At 40.9% G+C, this 26937-nt stretch overlaps 1 protein-coding gene across 1 annotated transcript; it reads left to right on the forward strand.

Annotated features, from left to right (window-relative positions):
* Positions 1–16784: 16784 nt before the first annotated feature.
* Positions 16785–22539, forward strand: LOC141140067 (nuclear receptor subfamily 0 group B member 2-like). The gene is made up of 2 exons (XM_073626853.1): positions 16785–17441; positions 20329–22539. The coding sequence occupies exons 1-2, from the start codon at positions 16817–16819 to the stop codon at positions 20571–20573; spliced, it is 870 nt and encodes a 289-aa protein (XP_073482954.1). The 5' UTR covers positions 16785–16816; the 3' UTR covers positions 20574–22539.
* Positions 22540–26937: the final 4398 nt, after the last annotated feature.

Raw genomic sequence — 26937 nt, forward strand, 5'->3', positions numbered from 1 at the left:
AGACTGAATAACGTAATCACAAAGGATTTACATAATAATATTCATATAAAATTATTTTATATAATTAATCACTGGACATGATAGAGTAGGTACAAAAAAATTGAACAATAAATATAATTGATACAAAGACCAATACATAAAAAATTAATGAGTATAAAAGTTTTTTGGGCATCCATTAGTTGGTAACTCAACGCTTTTCTTGGCTTTCAACCAATCATCAGGAGTCAGATGCATAGTAACTATAAAATAGGATAATGAGACATCTGTTAGTATATGAAGCCCTCTACGTGGGTAAAAGGTAAGTAAAAAGGAAACACCAGTTTCAATGACACTCAGAAATCTCCACAGGTCGATCACAACTACTATGGTGGGATTTATCAGTGGTCTGGGTTAACAAAGTCTAACCTGGGGTTGAGGCAGAGAACATCCCCCAGGATAACCCAAGGAAAACAGTCGCCAAGGGTATCGGAGCACTCCAAAACATCGCCAATCACGGTGGGTGCCCGCCCGCCTACCGCTGCAACGCAGGATGGAACAAACACTGACTCAGTGGAGGGTTGCAGCGGTAGGCGGGCGGGCACCCACTGTGATTGGATGTATCGCGAAGGGGAGATCCCTTCCCTCCCACATGCCGCCCTGACGCTCTAACATGACGCTGGCATGAACACGCCCCCAACCCAGGGTACTTTAGGGGCGGCCAATAGCCGGTTCACTCTATACACCGCCGCAGTGGGGAAGTGATCAGTTTGCGCTACACCTTGACAAGACAGGTAACCACTTCACTATTTATCCTCCCTCCACATCCACCAATGCAATTTGGGTTTGTTTTTGCTGCATACCCTTATGGTACACATATATTGATTTCTTTGATTTTTGCTGTGTTTTTTCACATATACTTACACATATCTGGTCCATGTTTCCTAGTGGCCCTTAGTGTTTAATACATTTACACACACTCATCCTTTGGTGTGTACCTATGAATGTAACACTCACTCCCACCTACCTACACCAACCCACCTCCTCCCCTTCCAACCTCACTCAGTCATCTACACCTTTCCTTTTTACAGAATCTGATGTGCTTTGCGGCTTGGTTGCCCACTCCCACGTGGCGGTGTTTTGGGGTGCTCCGATACCCTTGGCGGCTGTTTTCCTTGGGTTATCCTGGGGGATGTTCTCTGCCTCAACCCCAGGTTAGACTTTGTTAACCCAGACCACTGATAAATCCCACCATAGTAGTTGTGATCGACCTGTGGAGATTTGTGAGTGTCATTGAAACTGGTGTTTCCTTTTTACTTACCTTTTACCCACGTAGAGGGCTTCATATACTAACAGATGTCTCATTATCCTATTTTATAGTTACTATGCATCTGACTCCTGATGATTGGTTGAAAGCCAAGAAAAGCGTTGAGTTACCAACTAATGGATGCCCAAAAAACTTTTATACTCATTAATTTTTTATGTATTGGTCTTTGTATCAATTATATTTATTGTTCAATTTTTTTGTACCTACTCTATCATGTCCAGTGATTAATTATATAAAATAATTTTATATGAATATTATTATGTAAATCCTTTGTGATTACGTTATTCAGTCTACATTATTGCCTATTTATATACTTTTAATACCATGGATCATAGATTTAGTATTGGTAAAAATGAATCCAATTAATTTTTTGATTAATAACTTTATATCAACTCCTTGACATGCCTCATGTAAAGTCCCATTCCAATTTCTATCCCTTGTTCTCATACAAATTTTCTTGTACCTTTGAACTTAACTTTCCCCCTTTCTTGACCAAAACCCGCACTCTTCTGGAAACTCGGCACCGAGGTTTACACTCATGGTTCGGTAGATACAACCGTCTCAAAATGTGCATCTTGCCTAAATATATTTATCTCTTTCAAACCTTACCAATAAAGATACCATCTCATTACTTTAAGCAGGTGCACTCTTTGTTCCTCAAATTCATCTGGGCGCATCGACGACCTCGTGTTCCCTGGAGCCAACTTTCCTTGCCTAAACAATTTGAGGATTAGCACTTCTGAAATATTATCAGGAAGTACACCTAGGTAGACTTATAGACTGGCACCGTCATTACACTGTCAAGCTCTGGGAGCAAATAGAACAGGCCCATGGATATAGCATTGAAGGGGGCTCCCTGGTGTTACAACAATCTACCGTCCTACCTAAAGTCGCATACCCTAATAGGGCCAACCATCCGCATATGCTCACATCTCTTTACGCAGGCCTCCCTCTCTACTACAGATGCTCTTTTATTAACAATTCTAGGGAATATTTCCGTTTAACAAAAATTTCCAAAAATTCGAAAATTTTGAAATTTAAAAATTTGAAATTCTGAAAATAAGAATGAAAGTCCGAAAATTCAAAAGAACGAAAATCCGAAGATAACAACGAAAATTCTAAAATCCAAAATAATAACTAACTAATAATAATAACTAATACTATTAAATTATAGGTATTGGAATTTCCTTTCAAATTTGGCTGTTAGTGAATAAAACAAATATAAATTTATATGAAGTTACAAATTATTCGAAATAATGAATGCCGCATCTAAATGAATGGAACGTAAGGAATTAATAATAATATATAATAATAATAAAAACTTTTTATTATTATTTATTATTATTAATTTGTTACGTTCCATTCATTTAGATGTGGCATTTGTTATTTCGGATAATTCGTAACTTCAAATAATTTGTATTTGTTACGTTCATAAACAGCCAAATTTGAAAGGAAATTCCAATACCTATAATTTAATAGTTATTATAAGTTAGTTATTATTTCGGATTTTCGAATTCCTGAGTATTCAAATTTCCGAATTTTTTAATTTACGAATTTTGCATCTAAACAAATGGAACATAACAAATTCAAATTTTTCCGAAGTTACAAATTTATTCGAAATAACGAATTTCAATCATAACGAATGACCCGAAAAACAAAAAAAACCCCAAAAGGAATGAAACGAAAACGAACAAATTTTTTGGCAGTGAACATGTCTAATAGGGAGTTCTCCTATACTTCTGTTAAATTGACAATGGCACTTCTTCTCGAACAGCTATAGCTGTTCGACCCTCTGGGTCAGACCTCGAGTTACCGGACATTATTGTAAATATGCATGTGTATGTATATGTGAGTATGAATATATAAATATATACAGTGGATATAAAAAGTCTACACACCCCTGTTAAAATGTCAGGTTTCTGTGATGTAAAAAAATGAGACAAAGATACATAATTTTTAACTTTTTCCACCTTTAATGTGACCTATAAACTGTACAATTCAGTTGAAAAACAAACTGAAATCTTTTTTAGGGGGATAAATTGAAAATAAAAAAATAAAATAATGTGGTTTTATAAGTGTGCACACCCTCTTATAACTGGGGATGTAGCTGTGTTCAGAATTAAGCAATCACATTTAAATTCATGTTAAATAGGAGTTAGTACACACCTGCCATCATTTAAAGTGCCTCTGATTAACCCCAAATAATGTTCAGCTGTTCTAGTAGGTCTTTCCTGACATTTTCTTAGTCACATTCTACACCAAAAGCCATGGTCCGCAGAGAGTTTCCACAGCATCAGAAGGATCTCATTGTTAAAAGGTATCAATAAGAAGAAGGGTACAAAAGAATTTTCAAGGCATTAGATATACCATGGAACACAGTGAAGACAGTCATCATCAAGTGGAGAAAATATGGCACAACAGTGGCATTACCAAGAACTGGATGTCCCTCCAAAATTGATGAAAAGACAAGAAGAAAACTGGTCAGGGAGGTTACCAAGAGGCCTACAGCAACATTAAAGGAATTTCTGGCAAGTACTGGCTGTTTGGTACATGTGACAACAATTTCCCATATTCTTCATATATCTGGGCTATGGGGTTGGGTGGCAAGACGGAAGCCTTTTCTTATGAAGAGAAACATCCAAGCCTGGCTACATTTTGCAAAAACACATCTAAAGTCTCCCAAAAGCATGTGGGAAAATGTGTTATGGTCTGATGAAACCAAGGTTGAACTTTTTGGTCATAATTCCAAAAGATATGTTTGGTGCAAAAACAACACTGCACATCACCAAAAGAACACCATACTCAACGTCAAGCATGTTGGTGGCAGCATCATGCTTCGGGCCGAAGGTTTACCTTCCAACAAGACAATGACCCTAAGCACACAGCTAAAATAATGAAGGAGTGGCTTCACAACAACTCTGTTATAAAAAAATAAATCCGCGCTTAGGACAAAGTAAGAGCTGCTGCCTATCTCTAATTAGTACCCCTAAGGGTCTAATTGCATAATAGATAAGTAAAATGAGACCATAAATGGCGCTGCCCTCTATAATATTAATGGGTACCAGGTAGAAAAAAGATCCACACTGAATCCAGATAACTCCGTTACATAAAAAAACTCCACCAGTATCAAAACGTACTACGGTTTAGGCCAGAAATGAACCATATATTTGGAGATGAGCAAAATTGCAAAAAAACAATACTTAAAAATTACTAAATAAGATGTGTTCCCCCAACGGGATATAAGTGTCATCCAAAGTAAAATATGTAATACCTGAGTGAAAAAATATAATACCGGAGTGAAGAAAAATTAGGTTGGACAGTGCAAACCAAAGGACAGTGTAAAAAAGGGAACAAGTTAAAAAATTTATTTTAAAAAACTTTTTACCCCAAAGTTCAAAAGTATTGGGACAAACTGACGCCAAAGGAAACCTATTAGGTGTAAGGATATTTGTGCTTAATATTATCAGTGTGGTGTCTGTGTGTCCCCTTCCATATATATATATGCAAACAATATTAAGTAGAATTGTGTTTGACTCCAATGTTCAAAAGTATTGGGACAATAATAGGTATAAGTAGATATTATACGGATAAGTGTACTAAATATTATCAGTGTGATGTCTGTGTGTCCCCTTCCGTGTGTATATGCAAGAGATATTAAGTATAGTTGTATTTGACCCCAATATTCAAAAATATTGGGACAATATGGCGCATGAGAAACGTGAGATGTGAAATGTCCTTTTGTGCGAACCGTGAATTGTCCTTCTATGTGATAAGCAAATAATAATGAAACCACTCCCAATATTTAAGTGACAGTTCATAAAAAGGTATATACAAGTAATTCAGATTTCTTTTGTTTGAAACAAGTAGTATAGTTAATTTCTAAAAAGTTCATGTATATAATCCGTGCAGGACAAATATTGTTAACCAGGTAGAGAGGACAGAGTTCAGCTGAAAATGCTGTTTATTTCACCCAAGACGATACACCGTAGTGACTTCTGTGCGATTTTTTCATAAGGTGACTTGTAGTGCTCGCCCCCCTCTGCTGCCCCACTCACCAGAAATAATCACCCCTACAGGGGTACCAAGCGACAAAGTGGGTGCCTCAGGGCGAATGATGTTTACTTCAAAAGTGCTTCCATTCCTCTGCTCTGTGCGATCCTTATGGCTGTTCCAGGTAAAATGTGTGCTTTGACATGACCATACTACTCCAGCAATGTACCACCTTAAGCTGTTAAACACTCCAGAAATCCAGAGAAAAGCGAGAAACACAAGGGGCTGCTAGCAGCTTCAGTGATGTGTGGGTACCTGGTACCCATTAATATTATAGAGGGCAGCGCCGTTTATGGTCTCATTTTACTTATCTATTTCACAACAACTCTGTGACTGTTCTTGAATGGCCCAGCCAGAGCCCTGACTTAAACCCAATTGAGCATCTCTGGAGAGACCTAAAAATGGCTGTCCACCAACGTTTACCATCCGACCTGACGGAACTGGAGAGGATCTGCAAGGAGGAATGGCAGAGGACCTCCAAATTCAGGTGTGAAAAACTTGTTGCATCTTTCCCAAAAAGACTCATGGCTGTATTAGATCAAAAGGGTGCTTCTACTAAATACTGAGCAAAGGGTCTGAATACTTAGGACCATGTGATATTTCAGTTTTTCTTTTTTAATAAATCTGCAAAAATGTCAACAATTCTGTGTTTTTCTGTCAATATGGGGTGCTGTGTGATTTTAGCAAATGACTGCAATATAACAAAGAGTGAAAAATTTAAGGGGGTCTGAATACTTTCCGCCCCCACTGTATATATATATATATATATATATATATATATATATATATATATACACATACAGTACCTTAAAAAACTATTCATACCCCTTAACATTTTTCATATTTTGTCATGTTACAACCAAAAATTTTAATGTATTTTATTGGGGATTTTATGTGATAGACCAACACAATGTGACACATAATTGTGAAGTGGAAAGAAAATGATAAATGGTTTTCCAATTTTTTTACAAATGGAAGATGGATGGAGCCAAATACAGGGCAATCTTAGGAGAAAACCCATTAGAGTCTGCAAAAGAGACTGGGGTGGAGGTTCACCTTTGAGAAGGACAACAACCCTAAACATACAGCCAGAGCTACAATGGAATGATTTAGGTCAAAGCATATTCATGTGTTAGACTGGTGCAGTCAGAGTCCAGACCTAAATCCAAACGAGAATCTGTGGCAAGACTTGAAAATTGCTGTTCACAGATGCTCTCCATCCAATCTGACAGAGCTTAAGCTATTTTGCAAAGAAGAATGGGCAAAATTGTCACTCCTAGATGAGCAGAGCTGGTAGAGACAGCGAAAGGTGGTTCTACAAAGTATTGACTCAGGGGGGCTGAATACAGATGCAGGCCACACTTTTCACATATTTATTTGTAAAAAAATTTGAAAACCATTTATCATTTTCCTTCCACTTCACAATGATGTTCCACTTTGTGTTGGTCTATCACATAAAATCCCAATAAAATACATTTAAGTTTTTGGTTGTAACATGACAAGATGTGGAAAATTTCAAGGGGTATGAATACTTTTTGAAGGCACTGTAATTGTGAAGTGGAAGGAAAATGATAACTGGTTTTCCAATTTTTTTACAAATAAATATGTGAAAAAAGTGGTGTGCATTTGTATTCAGCCCCCTTTACTCTGATACCCCTAACTAGAATCTAGTGGAACCAATGGCCGTTTAGCTGTCGGTTAATTGCCAGCTCCTATCTCTCCACAGTGACTCACCTGTTGATGATTTGCTGCTCGTCAGTCCTGCTTACTTAAACTGTCCAGCCCAGATGATCTCTGCCTTCGCTTGGTCAACATCACAGAGACTATCTCCTACGCTCCTTTTAAAGACTTGCTTGGCTGACGTTCCTTCTGGCTCCAGATCCTGCTTGCTGTTCCACTACACTGATTCCTGGCTTCCTGACTTTCTCTCTTGTCTGACTATCCATTCCGGTTGCTGAACTTTGTTTATGTTTTGACTATGTTTGTTCTATTTACTTTTATTATTAAACAAGTGTGATTTAACTGTACTTTTGTCTCGGTCTGAGTCATGGTTTCTGACAGTAGGCGAAGGCCATAAATTCAGAAGATACAGTCAATCCACTTGTTGGTAATATTTTTTCCAGATTGGATGAGCAGGATCACTGCATGGATCAGTTTGCCATGATGTTACAAACGCTCCTGAGTCACAAGGCTCACCTGGAATCTCCCACTGTGGCTGCTCCACATACAACCTGTGTTGCAGGCCATCCCTGCTGCTGCCCCAGACGTTTTCCACGGACAGAAGCAAAGTAGGTTTTGTGATATCTTTGCTTTCTGAGAGAGTGTTGGCCTGGACAAACCCTCTGTAGGAGACACAAAAACCCATTGTCCTGAGTTACCCAGAGTTTGTGGCTTCTTTTAAAAGGGTATAAAAAAGGGTTTAAAAGTGCCTCATGTCCATCAGAGTACGAGAACTGTTGCCGATTACGCCATTGAATTCCGTACTCTGGCAGCAAAGGCAGGGGCGGATCCAGGGGGGCAACGGGGCAATTGCTCCCCCCAAGAAAATAATGAGTGGGTGACCCGGCGCGTGACTGAGCAGGCTGGCGGGTGAGTGAGCAATCATGCCGGCGGGCTGGCGTGTGACTGAGTGAGGCGAGCAGGCAGGTGTTGTCAGGAACCCGCTCCCCTTCTGAATATGTGACTGAAGGGACGTTGCGTCGCGGCCATCTTGGTACTCCCACACTCGTCCACAGTAAGCCTAATGTTATAAGTCGGCAAGCGGAGATCTTTATACACCCACCAGAGTCTTGCTTTTCACAGTTATTTTTAACAGTAAACTCAACTTATATTTCACTAAATAAGCTGAGTTTACTGTTAAAAATAACTGGGAAAAGCAAGACTCCGGTGGGTTTATAAAGATGTCCGCTTACCGACTTCTAACTCTAGGCTTACTGCTGACAAGTGGGGGGTGTACCAAGATGTCCGCAATGCAACATCATTTTGGTTGCATATTCTGATGAGTAGCGGCTTTCTGGCATCATCTCTCACCCTGCATCACCATCACCACAGCTCAGCTTCTGACAGAACATCACCATCACTGTGCAGGCGTGGGCAGCAGAAAGATTACATTATCTCTCACTGCTCGCCCTGACTCTGGGACACAGCCACTGGTAAGTGACAATCCGCATCTTGTGGCAGGTGACATTGGCAAGTGACAATCCGCATCTTGTGGCAGGCGACATTGGCAAGTGACAATCTGCATCTTGTGGCAGGCGACATTGGCAAGTGACAATCCACATCTTGTGGCAGGCAACATTGGCAAGTGACAATCCGCATGTTGTGGCAGGCGACATTGGCAAGTGACAATCCGCATCTTGTGGCAGGCGACATTGGCAAGTGACAACTCTCATCTGGTGGCAGGGAATGTGGAAAGCGACATGGCAAGTGACAATCCGCATTTGGTGGCAGCCAACAGTGGCAAGTGACACGCTCGGGGCTCCCACTGATTCTGCATTATGGTGAGTTGAACTATTTAATTCTATATTACAATGTAATAATAGAAATAATGCGCTTCGATCATCCTGACACCATATCAACCATGGCGCTGTGATGATTGAAGCGCCAACACCAGCCATTGACCCGACAAATTGCCCGCAAAATTTACTGGCAGTGCCCCTCCCGAAACTAGGCTCTGGATCTGCCCCTGAGCAGAGGTTGCTTGGAACAATGAGGCCCTGGTGGCTGCTTTTTCTCATGGTCTCTCAGATACCATCAAGGATGAGATAGCAACCCGAGATATACCCACTGGAGCTGGAGAAGCTGATCACGTTTGCCATCCTTATTGATTCCTTCACCTCCCATGCCTTCTGGTACCGAGTCTGTCAGTGAAGGTGAACCCATGCACTTGGGCTTCACGTGTCTCTCTGTGGATGAGAGAGCCCTTAGGAGGAGGGAGAGATTATGCCTTTATTGTGACCAAGTAGGTCACTATTTGAAGTCTTGTCCTACCCGTCCAGGGAATGCCCGAACCTTGAGGTCCTGTCACAGACAGACCTTAGGTGGCGTTGTTTCGTCCCCAGTTATCCGGAAGGATAAGCCCCTGGTTCCGATTCCCCTTTTTGGGCTGAGTCGTCCGTCGAGATACAGGCTCTAATCGACTCTGGGGCTGCAGGCCTGTTCATTGATGCTGCCTTTGTATTGAAGCACTCGATTCCACTGCAGCTGCATGCCACTCCACTTGCCATTGAGGCTCTTGACGGAAGAACTCTACAGCCTGCCCATGTGACTCATGAGACTGCTCCATTGTCCATGGCCGTAGGGGCTCTTAATCATAAGATAATTCAATTCCAAGTTATTTCCTCACCTAAACTTCCACTGGTTATTGGTTATCCTTGGTTACAGAGGCACAACCCCTCTTTCGATTGGCTTCCTGCTGAGGTTCTCTCCTGGTCGCCACAGTGCAGTAAGACATGCTTTCAGAAGGTGGCTAAGGTCCTGTGCACCTCTTCACTCTCCCCCCTGCTGGAGGAGTACCACGATTTTAGCGTTGTCTTCGACAAAGGTCAAGCCGGTAGTTTACCTCCACACCGGTCATATGATTGCGCAATTGACCTTCAACCTGGTGCCATACCCCCTCGTGGCTGGGTTTACCCTTTGTCGGTCTCGAAGGATAGGGCCATGGAGGAGTATGTTGCAGCCGCATTTTCTCGTTGTTTCATCCGCAAATCCTCGTCTCCTGCCGGTGCTGGTTTTTTCTTTGTGAAGAAGAGTGGTGAACTGAGACTTGATTATAGGGGTCTCAACAGTCTCACGATTAACGAATGGAAAACTGTGCTTAATACCAGAACAGGCCATTATGAGTACCTCGTAATGCCATTTGGCCTTTGAAACGCTCCAGCAGTTTTCCAGGAATTTATCAACAATGTCCTCTGAGATTTGTTGCAGCTATGTGTGGTGGTTTATCTCGACAATATCCTCATATTTTCCAAGTCCCTAGAGAGCCACCACACAGATGTTTATCGTGTGCTTCGGAAGCTGAGAGAAAACAATCTCTATTGTAAGTTGGAGAAGTGCGAGTTCCATTCTGAACAGGTAAATTCCTGGGTTATGTAATTTCCACAGCTGGTTTTTAGGCTACACGCCTCTCTCCCAGAAGGGCGCGATGGGCTCTTTTCTTGTCAAGTTTCAATTACATTGTCTTATTCTTACCCGGTACTAAGCATGTAAGGGCTGACGCTTTGTCGTGACAATTTTCCTCCACTTCCAAGATGGAGTCAGTTCCAGTTCCTGTGATTCCTCCTGATCGTATTTTGGCTACAGTTCGCACCAGTCTCACTTCCCCTTTGGGTGAAAAAATTCTTGTCACTCAGGTCCATGCTCCTCCTGAGAAACCTTGTGACCGCTGCTTTGTCCCTGAGAGTCTCCGTACTGCCGTGCTCCAGACTTACGATTCTCCCAAGGCTGCTGGCCACCCTGGGAAGAATCAACTCTTTTGGGCCATTTCTCAACAATTCTGGTGGCCTAGTCTGGGTGCTGATGAAGCCGCCTTCGTGGTTACATTGTCTTATTCTTACCCGGTACTAAGCATGTAAGGGCTGACGCTTTGTCGTGACAATTTTCCTCCACTTCCAAGATGGAGTCAGTTCCAGTTCCTGTGATTCCTCCTGATCGTATTTTGGCTACAGTTCGCACCAGTCTCACTTCCCCTTTGGGTGAAAAAATTCTTGTCACTCAGGTCCATGCTCCTCCTGAGAAACCTTGTGACCGCTGCTTTGTCCCTGAGAGTCTCCGTACTGCCGTGCTCCAGACTTACGATTCTCCCAAGGCTGCTGGCCACCCTGGGAAGAATCAACTCTTTTGGGCCATTTCTCAACAATTCTGGTGGCCTAGTCTGGGTGCTGATGAAGCCGCCTTTGTGGTTACGTTGTCTTATTCTTACCCGGTACTAAGCATGTAAGGGCTGACGCTTTGTCGTGACAATTTTCCTCCACTTCCAAGATGGAGTCAGTTCCAGTTCCTGTGATTCCTCCTGATCGTATTTTGGCTACAGTTCGCACCAGTCTCACTTCCCCTTTGGGTGAAAAAATTCTTGTCACTCAGGTCCATGCTCCTCCTGAGAAACCTTGTGACCGCTGCTTTGTCCCTGAGAGTCTCCGTACTGCCGTGCTCCAGACTTACGATTCTCCCAAGGCTGCTGGCCACCCTGGGAAGAATCAACTCTTTTGGGCCATTTCTCAACAATTCTGGTGGCCTAGTCTGGGTGCTGATGTAGCCGCCTTCGTAGCCGCTTGTTCCGTGTGTGCTCAGAGTAAGACTCCATGACACCTTCCAGTAGGTCTCCTACAACCCATACCCAATGGAGAGAGGCCTTAGACCCATCTGTCTATGGATTTCATTGTGGAGTTACCCAACTCCAAGGGCAACACAGTTATCCTTATGGTGGTTGACCAGTTCTTCAAAATGTCTCATTGTATTCCACTTAAGAAGTTGCCCACTTCTAAGGAACTAGCTTCCATTTTTGCTCGGGAGATCTTTCGCTTACATGGGCCACCCAAGGTGATCGTCCCGGACAGGGGTAGACAGTTTGTGTCCCGGTTCTGGTGAGCCTTTTGTGCTCAGTTAGGAATTCAGCTTGCTTTCCCCTCTGCGTATCACCAGCAGTCTAATGGGGCCACAGAACGAGCCAACCAGTCCTTGCAGCAGTTCCTAGGTTGCTATATTTCTGACCATCATAACAACTGGTCAGGGCTCTTACCTTGGGCGGAGTTTACTCACAATAGTACCTTGAATTCTGCTTCCCGATTGTCCCCGTTTATGGCGAACTATGGTTTCCAACCTTCCATGTTGCCTGACTCATTTGTTCCGCAGAGCATTCCTGCATTAGAGGAACATCTCCGTGATCTTCGTTCCACTTGGGCACAAGTCCAGGAGGCTTTGCAACATGCCAATGATAGGTACAGACTGCATGTTGACCGACAGGGTCTGGCTGTCATCTTGCAACCTCCAACTCCGTGTTCCCTCTCTGAAGTTGGCACCTTGGTTTATGGAGCCTTTCCGTATTCTCCGCAGGATTAACCTGGTGGCTTATACTTTAGACCTTCCTTCTAATATGCGTATCTCAAAGCTATTCCATGTCTCCTTATTAAAACCTTTGGTCTGCAACCGCTTTACCACCTCGGTGCCGCGTCCTCACCCTGTACAGGTTGAGAACCATGAGGAGTATGAAGTACAGTCCATTGTTGACTCCCGTAGGTTCAGTGGGCGCATACAGTACCTGGTGTATTGAAAAGGGTACGGTGGAATCGGAGGAACGCTCTTGGGTCTCATCCTCAGATGTACATGCCCCTGTCCTCCTCCTTGATTTCCATAGATGTTTTCCCCTCAAGCCTGGGGGTCCTCCAAAGGGGAGGGTTCGTTAAGGAGGGGGTATGGTCAGGGCTGGGCTCAGCTCTTCCTTCTCTGGGCTGGCCGCTCAGCTGTTGGTTAATTGCCAGCTCCTATCTCTCCACAGTGGCTCACCTGGATGATTTCTTGCTCGTCAGTCCTGCTTACTTAAACCATCCAGCCCAGGTGATCTCTGCTTTCGCTTGGTCAACATCACAGAGACTATCACCTGCGTTCCTGTTAAAGACTTTCTTGGCTGACGTTCCTTCTGGCTCCAGATCCTGCTTGCTGTTCCACTATGCTGATTCGTGGCTTCCTGACTTTCTGACTTGTCTGACTATCCATTCCGCTTACCGAACTTTGGCTATGTTTTGATTATGTTTGTTCTATTTACTTTTATTATTAAACAAGTGTAATTTAACTGTACTTCTGTCTCTGCCCAATTCATGGTTTCTGACAGGAACAAACCAGACAGGTCAGGGCTAAAGTTGTGGAGAAGTTTACAGCAGGGTTAGCTTATAAAAAAAATATCCCAAAATTTGAACATCTCACGGAGCACTGTTCAATCCATCATTTGAAAATGGCCACCTAAACTGACAGGCCGGGCAAGGAGAGCATTCATAGAAACAGCCAGGAGGTAATTCTGGGGGAGCTGCAGAGATCCACAGCTCAGGTGGGAGAATCTGTCCACAGTACAACTATTAGTCGTGCACTCCACAAATCTGGTCTTTATGAAAGTGTGGCAAGAAGAAAGCCATTGTTGAAAGAAAGCCATAAGATGTCCCGTTTGCAGTTTGCGAGAAGCCATGTGGGGGACACAGCAAACATGTGGAAGAAGGTTCTCTGGTCGAATGAGACCAAAATTTTACTTTATGCATGGAAAATTAACACTACACATCACCCTGAACACACCATCCCCACCGTGAAACATAGTGGTGGTAGCACCATGTTGTGGGGATGCTTTTCTTCAGCAGGGACAGGGAAGCTTGCCAGAGTTGATGGGAAGATGGATTAAGCCACATACAGGGCAATCTTAGAACAAAACCTGTTAGAGTCTGCATAGGAATTGAGACGGGGTGGAGGTTCACCTTCCAGCAGGACAACAACCCTAAACATACAGCCAGAGCTACAATGGAATGGTTTAGATCAGTGTTTCTCAACCAGGATCTCAAACCGGATGAAGTCCCCAGGGGTTCTGCGGCAATCTACCTATCAATCACAGACAGCTGGCGGGTAGATAGAGTCTCAGCCAACATGCAGAGAAGCGTGGGAAGCAGCTGTAATAAGACCTGTCTCACATTGTGATCTTTCCTGCTGGCCCCTCCTTTCCTTCCATCCACCCCAGGTGCTTGTATATGAGAGGTCTTTTTATAGCCACTTCCCATACTACTCTGCATTTGAAAAAACTGCTGTATCCTTCCGTGTGCCCCGTGTCTTGCACTCTCCTGTACCCAGCATCCTCCTATACCCTGCCTTGTGCCCCATGCCCAGCACCCGTCTGTACCCTGCCGTGTGCCCTGCATCCTCCTGTACCCTGCTTTGTTGTGCCCGGCATCCTCCTGTACCCTGCCCTGTGCCCAACATCCTCCTGTACACTGCCTTGTGCCCCATGCCCAGCGTCCTCCTGTTTATTTTTATTATTTAATGCTATTTCTTAAAATGATTGTTATATTACAGCTAGCTAATCACACCAATGTTCCATGAGCTGTAGATCTGAATGCTTTTTTAATGGTTCCCCAAGATCTCAAACCTTATGCCAGGGGTTCCTCGGCAGTAAAAAGCTTAATAAACACTGGTTGAAATCAAAGCATATTCAGCTGTTAGAATGGCCCAGTCAAAGTCCAGACCTAAATCCAATTGAGAAGCTGTGGCAAGACTTGAAAATTACTGTTCACAGACGCTCTCTATCCAATCTGACAGAGCATGAGCTATTTTGGAAAGAAGAATGGGCAAAAATGTCCCTTTCTAGATGTGCAAAGCTGGTAGAGACATACCCAAAAAGACTTGCAGCTGTAATTGCAGTCTCCTTCTCTTCTATAAACCTGGAAGCCTGACTTGGCCATTTCCCCTTCATTGGATGCCTCCTACCCTCTTTTTCTTTTTTATGTCTTTCTATCCTACTTTTATTTAGATCCCCCGCCCCCTAATATGTTGGAAAAGATGGCCCTGACAGTAAACACTGCACTATTTCATCCTATATTGATAGCTTTTGCGTGATTTGATGACATGTTGACATTTTTATCCTTGGTGGTTAGTCCTTAGCAGAGTAAATGATAATAAATAGAATGCTGTCACTGTAGTGCCACATTCTTCAATAATAAAAATGTAAAAAAAAATGTGCATTTATTATTTTTAACACTGGAGCCTGCAAAGCATTACACCCACAATCAGTGGATCGCAGGTGCAATATCAGGCTCCTGCAAACATTTCCTACAGATCTCTGCCTGTACTTCTATAAGGACTGTCAGTTACTGGGCTGCAGGAAGTGTCAATGGACTACGAGGATGCTCATCAGTACACTGGTATTCCCTTGAAAACTACAAGTTTGTTTGTCACGGTGGAAGATGGGATTTGTAGTCTATTCATTCACAAATCTCTGTAAATGAATTACATGTCTGTGACGGGGGGGGGGGGGGTGAGTGGGCTGGTGCATAGCAACACGTTACATCCTGTATATGGGTGTAGTAGCGTGAACCATTTTGCTAAAGGTGAACCTAGCCTTTAATTTTCATTAAAAAGAGAGGTAACACTTATTGAAGTAGCATGGCATTCACAAAGTTTTTATAAATATTTTAATGTAAACTGTTTTACCTGTCAAAAGGTTTGCAATTCTGCCCAGGCAGTCCTGTGATCCCGGTGTTCTGTCAAATTAGCCAACTCGTCAGAAACTCCAACCACCTCACTTCCGGTTTCCTTAAAACATCAGCAATTGGAGATTTTGACAAATTGCTGTTTGGACACAACACCAGCAGCCAAATACAGTCAGGTACAGGAAGATTTTGCTGTTTTGATACCACAGCGGCTAACGAGGACAAAGTTCTCGTTGCCTCAGAGGGTGCCATTTTGTTGGTTAGGTCGGAGCGAGTAACAATCTCTACTCATAATATCATGCAGCAGACTGTAAACAGTTGCCGGTGTTGTGTCTAAACAGCAATTCGTCTAAATCTCCAATTACTGATGGTTTAAAGAAACTGGAAGTGAGGTGGTTGGAGTTTCTGACGAGTTTGCTAATTTGACAGAACACCGGCATTCCTGCCACACCTATAGTGAGGTTGGTGACCTCTTTTTTTCCACTGCAGTTAAGCAATACAGCTTGGTGACCAACACACCCCAGCATGCTGACTGTGCACAGTGGTAAAACATCATAATAATGAGCCGACAACAAATAGAGGGTTTCGCTCATGATTAAACTCTGAGGGCATTGCTGGAGCTCGAGCTGAGGCTGTCATTTCACATATCCACAGGGTTGTGCAATGATGTGCAGCGCATAGAACCTTTTCTGTCTCTTGTATCATAATAATGAGGTCACCATTCTTTCCTCTTTTGTAATGGCAAGTTATGCATGTGTCTGGGTACCTTTTAGCATTTCTTTACTGCTCTTAGTATAGATTATCCGTTACCCAATTTACACTGATAAATATTTCAAACTGAAGTGCTCCTCTATGTGTGCTGAACATTTAATAAATAAAAAGCTAAATTAAACCATGTCTAAGGAGATAATAAATGAACTCTTTGGCCTGATGGTTGCTCTATCAAGATTATTTTATAATGTAATTCTTAGATTGGTAAGAAACCTGTTAGAGTTGAGAACTCAATAGGTGTCCTTGATATCATGGCACAGCTTTCCACCATATCTTAGTGACAGAGGACACACCATTTCTTATTGTTCCATGCCTATCTGCGATCAGTTCCCTCATACAGATAACTGTCATTATTAAATACTGTGCAGCTGAAAATCATGCCTTCCTGGATTGTGAATGAAAACACACTAGTAAGAATAAAGTTCAAGGCAGTTATGACACACCACAAGGTCACGTTACTGCTGAACGTCTATAAAATCACATCACCTACTAATCTAGCAGGAAGAAGGTTTGCCTCATGTATGACACCGTTTACAATAACCTGAGTGCTCCATTTAAAGACACGTACAGCACAGCAATGGCTTGTAAGTCTGAAAGGCCTAGTGCCTGTCAATGTAATAGAGATCCAGTCAATAGCATTCTGTTCCGAATGCTTAATTCAGAAGTCACACCAGAAGCTAACAGTCAGCAAGGGTATCATCAATACAGCTGTAATTCTACTGGAGGATGTCCTTGTGAGGGCAACAAGAAGGTTGTGCTAAAGAACTCTGAAAGTATCTGCAAAAAAGCATCTGAAGTTTTATTAAAGACAGTGGCTTTCATAAAAAATGTTCCATCCTTCTACCAGCTGCCACAGGAAGATCAGATCCTTCTCATACATAAGTGCTGGGCTCCACTTTTTGTTTTAGGACTGGCTCAAGAAAGAGTGGATTTTGAATGGAAAGAACTTTCTGTCCCCAGCCTCTTGAAAAAGATTCTTCTTAATCAGTCTTCTAATGTCGGTGATACCACAGTGAGGCCTGATGCTGGAGTTCCTTTTAGAGATGTCCAACGCATGAGGATGCTTCTACATAAACTGTGGAGCTTGGACATTTGCACGAAAGAGTATGCGTATCTTAAAGGGATGGTATTGTTCAATCCAGGTACGTGTTTGTTTAATCTAAAAAACTTCACTTAACACTAGCTGTATATAAACTGTCTATTTAACATACTGCTAATGCAGGCTCACAAGAGCAATAACTTTTTTTTTTTCAAGGAAAATAATGTATCTAAGAATTAAACAAAAACTCAGAAAGGTGACTTCAAAAACTTTAATTTTTGAGCACTGGCATTCAGTTACAATTCTGTTGAACATTACTGAATGTGTTTTAACTATATAAATACATAAATTATAAGCAGGTGCTTACTTGATAGGCGAATCCTCATAGGACATGAGCTTCAATAATTCAGTAAGAATTTTTTCCTTCCTTTCTTTTTTCAATTCTCGGAATCTTTCAATAAATATGATGGTAGAAATGGATTGAGAATGACATCTCTCCTTTTCAGGTACTGGGCTTCTTTCCTATGGTAAGTAACTGTGGTTTATTAGTGATAATTGGTATTTGGTTATATTTAGCAAGCAGAAGTAGCTCTTCCTTTTAAAACAACATTTTTATTTTCCTGGAATTTATCTTTAATTTTTATAAAATTCCAGTGGGAAATAATTATTTTTTGCTAGCTGCCAATCTGCCAATATTTAAATGTTGTTATTGTGATCTGAATGTTTCTTTGTGTGCAATACATATCTTATAGACAAAACCATCAATTGTATTTACCGGTATATACTGTATAAATCTAAAGAAATTGTGTTTCTGAGAGATATCATCTACCAATTTCAGTATAATGTGCTGTTATTTTTATGTTAACTAACTTTATAGCATCGGATTTTGCTATAGCTCTTAAAAAACAGAGGCTTGAAAATTACACCATCACGTGCAATCACCTGAAATCGGTAGCTTTTTCTGAATGCATATCCTGCTTTTAACTAAGCCCGCTGTATCATTTTATTTGCATAAAATATAAAGATATATATTGCCTAACCAAGGAATTAAATATTAGTTCTACAAACACAGTGCTACAAATGTTCTTATTCTTTCCAACCCTGAGTGTTGTTAATGGCCCAACATTTACTACATAACATACTGCAAATTAACGTATATTGAGGGCAATAATACAAATGAACTAATGCTAACCTAACTTAGGTTTAAGCAATCCTTGAACTTCTGCCTATAAAACATAAACTATGTATGCTTTAATGTAGTTGAAGGGAGGGTGATCACATTACCCACAAACAAGATGGGTGGGTTGTCTACGTGCAGTTATACTCCCCTAGGGCAAACCTCAGGTGAGAGAGACTGGTACAGCCAGGAGCTTTTACGTTATCGTAGTTCACCCAGGACACAGTCATAAATTGTATTTTGTCTATGATACAATATTCCTATCAAGCGTACTGATCTTGACTCATCTATTGCACAACTGCTATAGTACTGTATAACAGCTACTGGATATGAGGGTAAAAGGATGAAGGCAGCAACAATTAAAATTATTCATGAAAAATTATTTAATTCAAACATTACAGCCCAGCCAAATTTTTTTCTTTTACTTTTGTTTCAGATAGAGATCAGCAAGGTTAATGTTAATGTCTCTTTTTATTGCCAACTTTGTCTCTATTGGGAGATTTAAGGACAGAAAATCATGAGAAATCTCCCCAACTGTGACCCAGATAAATATAAAATCATAGTTTTAGTAGAGTGGGCAAGAGTTAGAACTTCGGACAATGTTTTTATTGCTGACCATGCCTTCCTGTTCCAGGGGCAACTACCCCCCACCCCGACCCCCATTCCTTGTATGGCTTGCACAGGGATGTGAGATTAGGGAAAATCTCTGCATTTGGGTCACAGGCAAATATAAAAACCTGAAGAAAAAAAAAACTCTTCCTTACTCTATCCAACATTTAAAAAAATGGATGAAGTTTGGCTTTGTTCAGTAAATACAGTTAGATGAAGAAAGATATGCATTGAAGGGGTTGTATAGACAGAAGGTTTTTTATCTTAATGCACTCTATGCATTAAGGCAAAAAACCTGTTGTGATTTGCAGCCTCCCCAGCACCCCCTAGTTACTCACCTGAGCCCCTTCTCTCTCCAGCGATGTCCATGAGTGTCTTAGCTGTCCAGGACACTCCTCCTGATTGGCTGAGACACAGCATCAGTGCCATTGACTCCCGCAGCTGTCAAGCAAAGTCAGCCAATCAAGAGAAAGGGGGCGTGGCCAGGTCAGGGCTTCATGTCTGAATGGATACACGGAGCTCTGACTCGGCTTGGGTGCCCCCATAGACAGCTGCTGGCTGAGGGGGCAAAAAACAGGAGGGAGGGGCCAGGAGCAGCAAAAAGGGACCCAAGAAGAGGAGGATTCAGCTTGCTCTGTGCAAAACCAACTGCACTGCACAGAGGAAGGTATGTATAACAGGTTTGTTATTTTTTATTTTTTTTTAAACAAGACTTTACAATCACTTTAAGAAACGCAGCATTGAAAACTTGTTTTACTTTTCAAAACATTGTGGGGTTAGCATATGAATACAATCTTCCCCCTTGCGCATAAAAAACAATGCATTATATAAAGAGAGGATTAGAGGAGGTGCAAGACATTTTTCCCATCTTTGGTTATGTGCAGCAACATAAGTCAGCCTAGGTAACATCAACTATTAGAACAGATGCATTCAAAATCAGTATGAAAACAAAGGAACTGCGAATCAATAATACCTTTCTGTCCTCTATCAACATGCTTAAATTATTATTTTCATTTCATTCTGTCTATCTGAAATAAACAAGAACTTGTTTTAAAGTAATGAATATTTGAATCCATCGTGCGCTTATTCACAAAAATAATTTCCATTGATAAACCTATATGGTGTTCATGTTATTTGTTAAAACCAATTGAAAAATATTTACCGTAATTCTAATTTGTTTCTGTTCACTTTGCTTGGTCCCCAGGTATTAGTGGTATTAGGTACCCGCAGTATGTTCAGACCCTGCAGCTGGAAGCACAGCAAACACTAATGGAGTTTACATCAATGACACACAGCAGGAGTCACACCCGCTTCACATGGATGCTAGAAGCTGTGGACATTGTGAAGGCTATCGACTCCAAAATGATCACAGAACTTTTCTTTAGACCGGTCTCTGGAATAATTAATCTGGAAAAGGTGTTGCTTGAAACTTTGCTTATCAACCACTAAAACAGTGAATCCAGAACATTTCCCTGATGCTTTGAACAAAATTAAACCTCTTGAATTGAATGGGCCTTCATAGGTGTAAGCTGACTTACAGCTTTGGTCAAATATTTCCTTATATTGCACCAGTGCATATACTGAAAGATAGAGAACAGATAAAACCCATACTAAGAGATAACGCAAAGCTCCATAAAGGAGTATAATATGTGCTGTAGTCATTAACTATTTTAACTCCAGTTTGTGCATGTACGTAAATTTAAGCACTAAAGTCTCTGATACAGTGTTGGCTACTGGAAAGACATACCAGAATAATTTTTATACCTAGTGACTATTAAGCTTTTTTACTGTTTACAATCACAGGAAAATGGTGATTATCTTCATCTTGTCAGAACAGAAATATGGGAGCCGACATGTTTTTGAAGGTGGGCTTCAAGAATGTCATCCTTTTTCTTCCTTCACAACCTTGTTAGTCAGTAAACTAGAAAATGCATGGGCATAACTGTTGTACTGATACTTCACTGACTGCTGGATCAGTAGTGGACAAAGATAAGCATGGCAATGCAAGAGCTTTCACCATCAAATACAGGTTAGCAGTGGCCGCTCCTATATTTCTATCCTGAGAAGTCACCAAATGATTACCAAAAATATCCTACTAAAAGTAATGACTTTTAGGTGAAGTACACAAGAAAGCTAGATGCTTGTTAAAAAGGAGTTCCGTCCCCTCACAAAAAAATTAAAAGTCAGCAGCTACAAATACTGTAGCTGCTGACTTTTAATATTAGGACACTTACCTGTCCAGGGTTGCCGCGATGTCAGCACCCCAGCCGATTGTCGGATCAGCTCTTGGGTGCTGCAGCCGACATTCATGTTAAAGTGGTTGTATACCTGCACATCTAAAAAAAAAAAAAAAAAGAAAAACAACCCTGTAAGGCAAAGGCATAATGAGCTTATTATGAAATACTTACCTTAGATCGAAGCCCCCGTATCGCAGCTCGGTCCACGCCGAGGGAGCTGACATTTTGCCCTCGGCGTTTCTTCCGGGTTCACGGCTCTAGCGCTGTAAGTGGCCGGAGCTGCGATGAGGTCGCTCCCATGCATGCGCGCGGGAGTCTTCTTCCCAGTAAGGTCCGGCAGCCGGGCATTCAGAGCGCATGTGCCGCTGACGTCAGCGGCTGCATACAAAGTGAATATCTCCTAAACTGTACAGGTTTAGGAGATATTAATTTTACCTAAAGGTAAGCCTTATTATAGGCTTACCTGTGAATAAAAATTACAAATGAGGGTATACAACAACTTTAAGGGAAACTGGCAGTGAAGCCTTTCGACTTCACAGCTGGTTCCCTAATGCGCAAAGCGCGCTGCTCTCTTTTACTGGCCCGGTGGCGGAGTTAGAAGGAGGGGGGCTAAACTTTCGAGGAATGGCACCCTGGCGCTGTCTCCTGGAAGTGGGGAAGAGTACCTGAAAGGTGCCAAATGTGGCACCGGAGGAGGGGAGGAAGCATATAAGCGAAGGTTCCACTTTTGGGTAGAACTCTGGTTTAAGCATCCTTGTGGACAAATTTCACAACTGTATAATAAAATGTTTGTTCGTCAAAAGAAGATTGTACTACAGCAGCATCAATAACTGTCCACAGTTTATACATTCTGCGCTGCTATGAAGCATGCAATAGAATTAATTACATGGTGCTCATATGCATTTGTTCCAACCCTAAAATTATTTTAAAGCACCTGGCAGTAATGATTGCTTGCAGGTTTTGGCTTGTATGTGTTTTGACCTTATGTTCAAAGATTAAAAAACAAATGTAATAATAAAATATGTGGGGTAAGGGTGCCCAAAATACATAAATTAGGGTGGGTGTGCGACTGTACTGGAACCCACTAAATTCTGTGTAGCTTTTAGGAATTCGAAGAATGACCTGCAACGAAAACTGGAATTATTTCTTTGAACACATAAGTACTCGCATAAGATAATCAACATATCGTAGAAAGTACACTTAAATTATGTATATTTACCAGTTATCCTGATACAAGATCAATGTTTTCTGTTTAAAATGTGTTCCTGCATACACAGGAATAAGTATGCACTTAAAAAGCAAGTTGACTTTATAAAGTTTAAAAAAGAATTAGTTGGCACTGCACTAGGCAAAGCAAAGTTTACAGCTTTTAATTTACTGTATCTATCTGTATTACTGTATTAATCTCAGCATTTTGTGTATTATTTTTCTATTTTTATTTAAAATGGTTTCATGTATTGGTCTGTTAAATTTGTTATGACTCATCCTATCTGGGATATTCTGCTGATCTCTTATATTTTCTGTTTACACGATCGCTGAAAAGCTGCAATTTTATGTTTTATGTTGCACTTAACCTACAACTTTATTTATTATTGAAGTAAGAACATTTCTCACCAAAATAAATTAAAATATTTTACTAGTAATATTTGCATATTATTATTAATATTATACAGGATTTATATAGCGCCAACAGTTTGCAAATGATTTTTTAATATGTATTGTATTCTCTTTTTTTCACTCCTAAGTCTGTTTTCCACTTTAAAGTGGTTCTAAAGTCTTAAGGGTTTTACTTTAATGCATTCTATGCTTTAAGGTAAAAACCTTCTGTGCCAGAGGATCCTGCCTCAGCCTTCCCTTATACTTACCTGAGCCCAATCTCGACTCAGCATTGTGCACGAGAGCAGCGGCTCTCTTCCCCCTCTCTGGGCAAATTGGTAGCAATGGGAACCATTGGCATTATCGTTGCCGTCAATCAAAATCTGTGACAAGAGTGTTTGGGGCGGGCTGAGCCACACTGTCTATATATGTTTATGTTATAGAAGCTCGGGAGTGAGCCTGCATAATTGCCTTCATAGAGAACGGCTTTCTATGGTGGGCACTTGCCAAATAGTAGGTGCCAGAAGCGCTGTTTGGGAACATAAGAAGTAGAGGATCAGGGCTGCTCTGTGCAAAACTATTGCACAGAGCAGGCAAGTATGAAACTTTTATTTATAATAAAAGATGAAACATTGCAATCACTATAACTCTAAAATAAACTCTTAACTGTAAAAATAAACAAAATTGCTAGGGGGTAGGGATTTTTGGCAGAAGAGACATAATTTCTCTGCTGCCAAAATTCTCTTCCCCCTAGTAGGTCACTGGCCCCCTCATTGTTGGAGGACAGTACAGAAAGAGGCAAGTGTGTACACTTGATGAAGCATGACACTTGTGCTGGTAGACAAATCTGATAATGAATCTACTATTGCTAGATATGTCACATTTCCAGTAAAGAATGTGCTGGCATTTTAGAGAAGAAATCTTATGAAGGCTTACACAGAATGTATTTATTCCATATGGATAAAGAATGAGGCACCAGAAAAATAGCAGTCCTGTATGCAAAGACTAGGGTTTCAGGAGGGATTTCTTAATCAAGTATTCAATGCTTTTTTCTTAATATCTAAAAACAGAGCTTAATATCTAAAAAGAGCTTCAACTTTCCCTAAAACCTTCCTTTGAGTATTTACATGCTAACAGATTACATACCATATTGCAGGTCTGGGCAGAGAAGACATAAGACCTTTTGGTCAGATGAAAAAGAAAGGGGGACTGGTGCGCTTATTCAATATAATGTGCCGTTTACACAAAACCCAAAATAAAATAAAGTTAAAAAAAAGTCCAAGTAAAAACAAATGGTAGGAATCAGTTTATATATAAATAGATGTCTCATAAAACAGTAGCTTGATAGAAGAAAAAACAAAGCATCAGCCCAATATCGATTGTAAAATGTATATATTGGCCACTCACCTCCAACAATGACCCAAAGGTCAAACAAGGCTCATCAGATAGCAAATGGGAAATCCTGCTGGTGGATCTGCGGAGACAGTCCGGTCCCAAGCGAAGACGAAATGCTGCATGGAATCTTAGCGTCCTTGGACGTAGATTGGATGTAGACAGTAAAACTGCAATGACACAAACACATGACCTTCAGACTGATAGACTGGGTAGCAACTGCTATTCCAATTAAGGAGATTTCCCTTGAAGGCACAAGAGGAAGTAAGAGGAAATCTCTCAAAAGCAGTGCCATCCACACAAGAAGCAGTAGTTTTTTTGGAGCGAGTTTTTCTCTATGTATGGAACTATCCAGTGGTGAACGCAGGATGTGTTGGTGCTAAGATTCCATGCAGCATTTCGTCTTCGCTTGGGACCGGACTGTCTCCGCAGATCCACCAGCAGGATTTCCCATTTGCTATCTGATGAGCCTTGTTTGACCTTTGGGTCATTGTTGGAGGTGAGCGGCCAATCTATAAATTTTACAAGTGATGTTGGACTGATGCTTTGTTTTTTCTTCTATCAAGCTACTGTTTTTTGAGACATCTATTTATATATAAACTGATTCCTACCATTTGTTTTTACTTGGACTTTTTTTTGCACTTTATTTTATTTTGGGTTTTGTGTTAACGGCACATTATATTGAATAAGCGCACCACTCCCCCTTTCTTTTTCATTTGTTTATGTAGTGATTCTGAGTACACTCCTAAGTGGTTGCAGCTGTTCACATTTATTGTTTTTTTTAGTTTATTTTGAGTGTTTTGTTCCGACTATTGTGTTCTTAGGAAGATTCCTCTACCACAGGAAGTTGGATTTACCCCCTCCATACATACACTTGTTGATTAGAATGCAATTATACTAGTCCCAGAATCAGTGCCATTAGAGATTCTACTTCCCATTTTAATCACAAAGAATAAAACAGGCTGACACCAAGTTTTCAAATTCCCTCTCTTCTCCTCTGTTCTCCTAAAGTTTTTGAGATAAAAGAATTCAAGATGGTATCTATGCATGTAGTTGATTTGTCAGTAAAGTTCAATTTTCGGATGTTCTCCAAAAACAAAAATGACTATCAACATATTCCTGTATTATCATAACATCATAATTTTTTTGCATTCAGTTAAGAATGACATTCATCCTTAGTTTATCTGTCTATTTTTTGGCATATAGATGATAGTCAGTACCTTCTCTTAGACACTTCTGGCAGTTGTCATGTATCACAGAGAAAAAAAAAATAAGCAGCGACTCAGAGATTTACTGCATGCAATAATTCTGAGCCTTGTGAACTGCCTTGCTGGAATTTAAGACCCTCTGTAACTTAATCAGTCTGAGAGACATTTTTATTTTAATGGACTATAGCTCTGCATCATGTGACATACTGTACAAAATCAAGGGCGCACCCACAGCATCCTTCTTCTAGGAAATTTGGAGCCTCTGATGTGCTGGGTGGAAAATAATCATTTAGGCATTTACCTTCTACATGCCAGAAAATCTAAATTCCAAACAGACTTTGACAACTAATGCTGTCCAGAGATTTTTCTGCACAGCACAATCATCATCATCTGGTGGACATTCAGTGGACCACTTTCCCTCCACGATGAACAGCAAATACCCATTATTTTTTCCAGGTTTCCATTCAAAGAATTAGCTGGCATAGATGTAGTCAACTAGTTCTAGTTGAACAGCACCTTCAAGGCAATCCCTCTTATACTTCAAATCCTTAACAGGCTCAAATCAGAAAGAAACTGGTGGTGATCATATTGGCCAAGCAGGTCATAGCTCTTGCCCTATTCCAAGTCAGTATTTGCAGTCCTCAAACTGCTGCATCTACCAAATTTTCCTCAAATCCAGAAGAACTTCCACTAATTTAATCTAAAGCAGAGTTTAGCAGAAATTAGCAAATTTTGCCCGGGGCTTAGAACTTTAAAGGGTAAGTTCACCTTTTAAAAAAATATATAAATGCACATATTTTTGCAGGAAAACGTGCATTTATTTATTTTTTTTCACAAAAGTCTGCAAAGCATTGAATTCACCATCAGGGAATCATGGGTGAAATGTCATGGTTGCTGTAGCGCTTTGGGGGGGTCGCTTAGCAACATGTTACAATCTAAATACAGGTGTAATATGTTGCTAAGGGTGAAGATAGCCTTTAACTCTTAATTACCAAAGTTTCAATAATTCCTCTTTTCATGCAATCCAGCCTGAAAAACGGATAATAACCTTCTAATGCCACAGTGGACGACTACAGAATGTACTGCACTTGGTGTCTCTCACTCTGGGCTTCCTTCACTGAGGTATCTGTGGAAACGGTATGCAGGAAGCTAGGCATTCTTTACATTGCAGAGCTATAGAAAGATTGTCCATCAAGTTTTCCATAAAATAAAAAGCAGGCTCTACTCCTATTCGGTGCAAAAGGTGAAAAAACAAAGTCTTTTAAAACATGTTCCAACTTATTTTAACAAGAAAAATGTGAACAAATAAAAGAAAAAAAGGCGCCTTTAAGTGCAGAATTAAAACTTTTAATATCCCCAAACAAGATTAAAAACACTTAC

Source organism: Aquarana catesbeiana, linkage group LG04 (assembly GCF_042186555.1).
Source record: "Aquarana catesbeiana isolate 2022-GZ linkage group LG04, ASM4218655v1, whole genome shotgun sequence".
Classification (NCBI taxonomy): Eukaryota; Metazoa; Chordata; class Amphibia; order Anura; family Ranidae; genus Aquarana; species Aquarana catesbeiana.

What these genes read in the sequence shown, in the direction of transcription:
- LOC141140067 (XM_073626853.1), top strand. Translation starts at nt 16,817, where the DNA reads ATGTATGACACCGTTTACAATAACCTGAGTGCTCCATTTAAAGACACG. An exon ending in GATGGTATTGTTCAATCCAG is followed by an intron (nt 17,442 to 20,328) that starts GTACGTGTTTGT and finishes CTTGGTCCCCAG; the next exon opens with GTATTAGTGGTATTAGGTAC.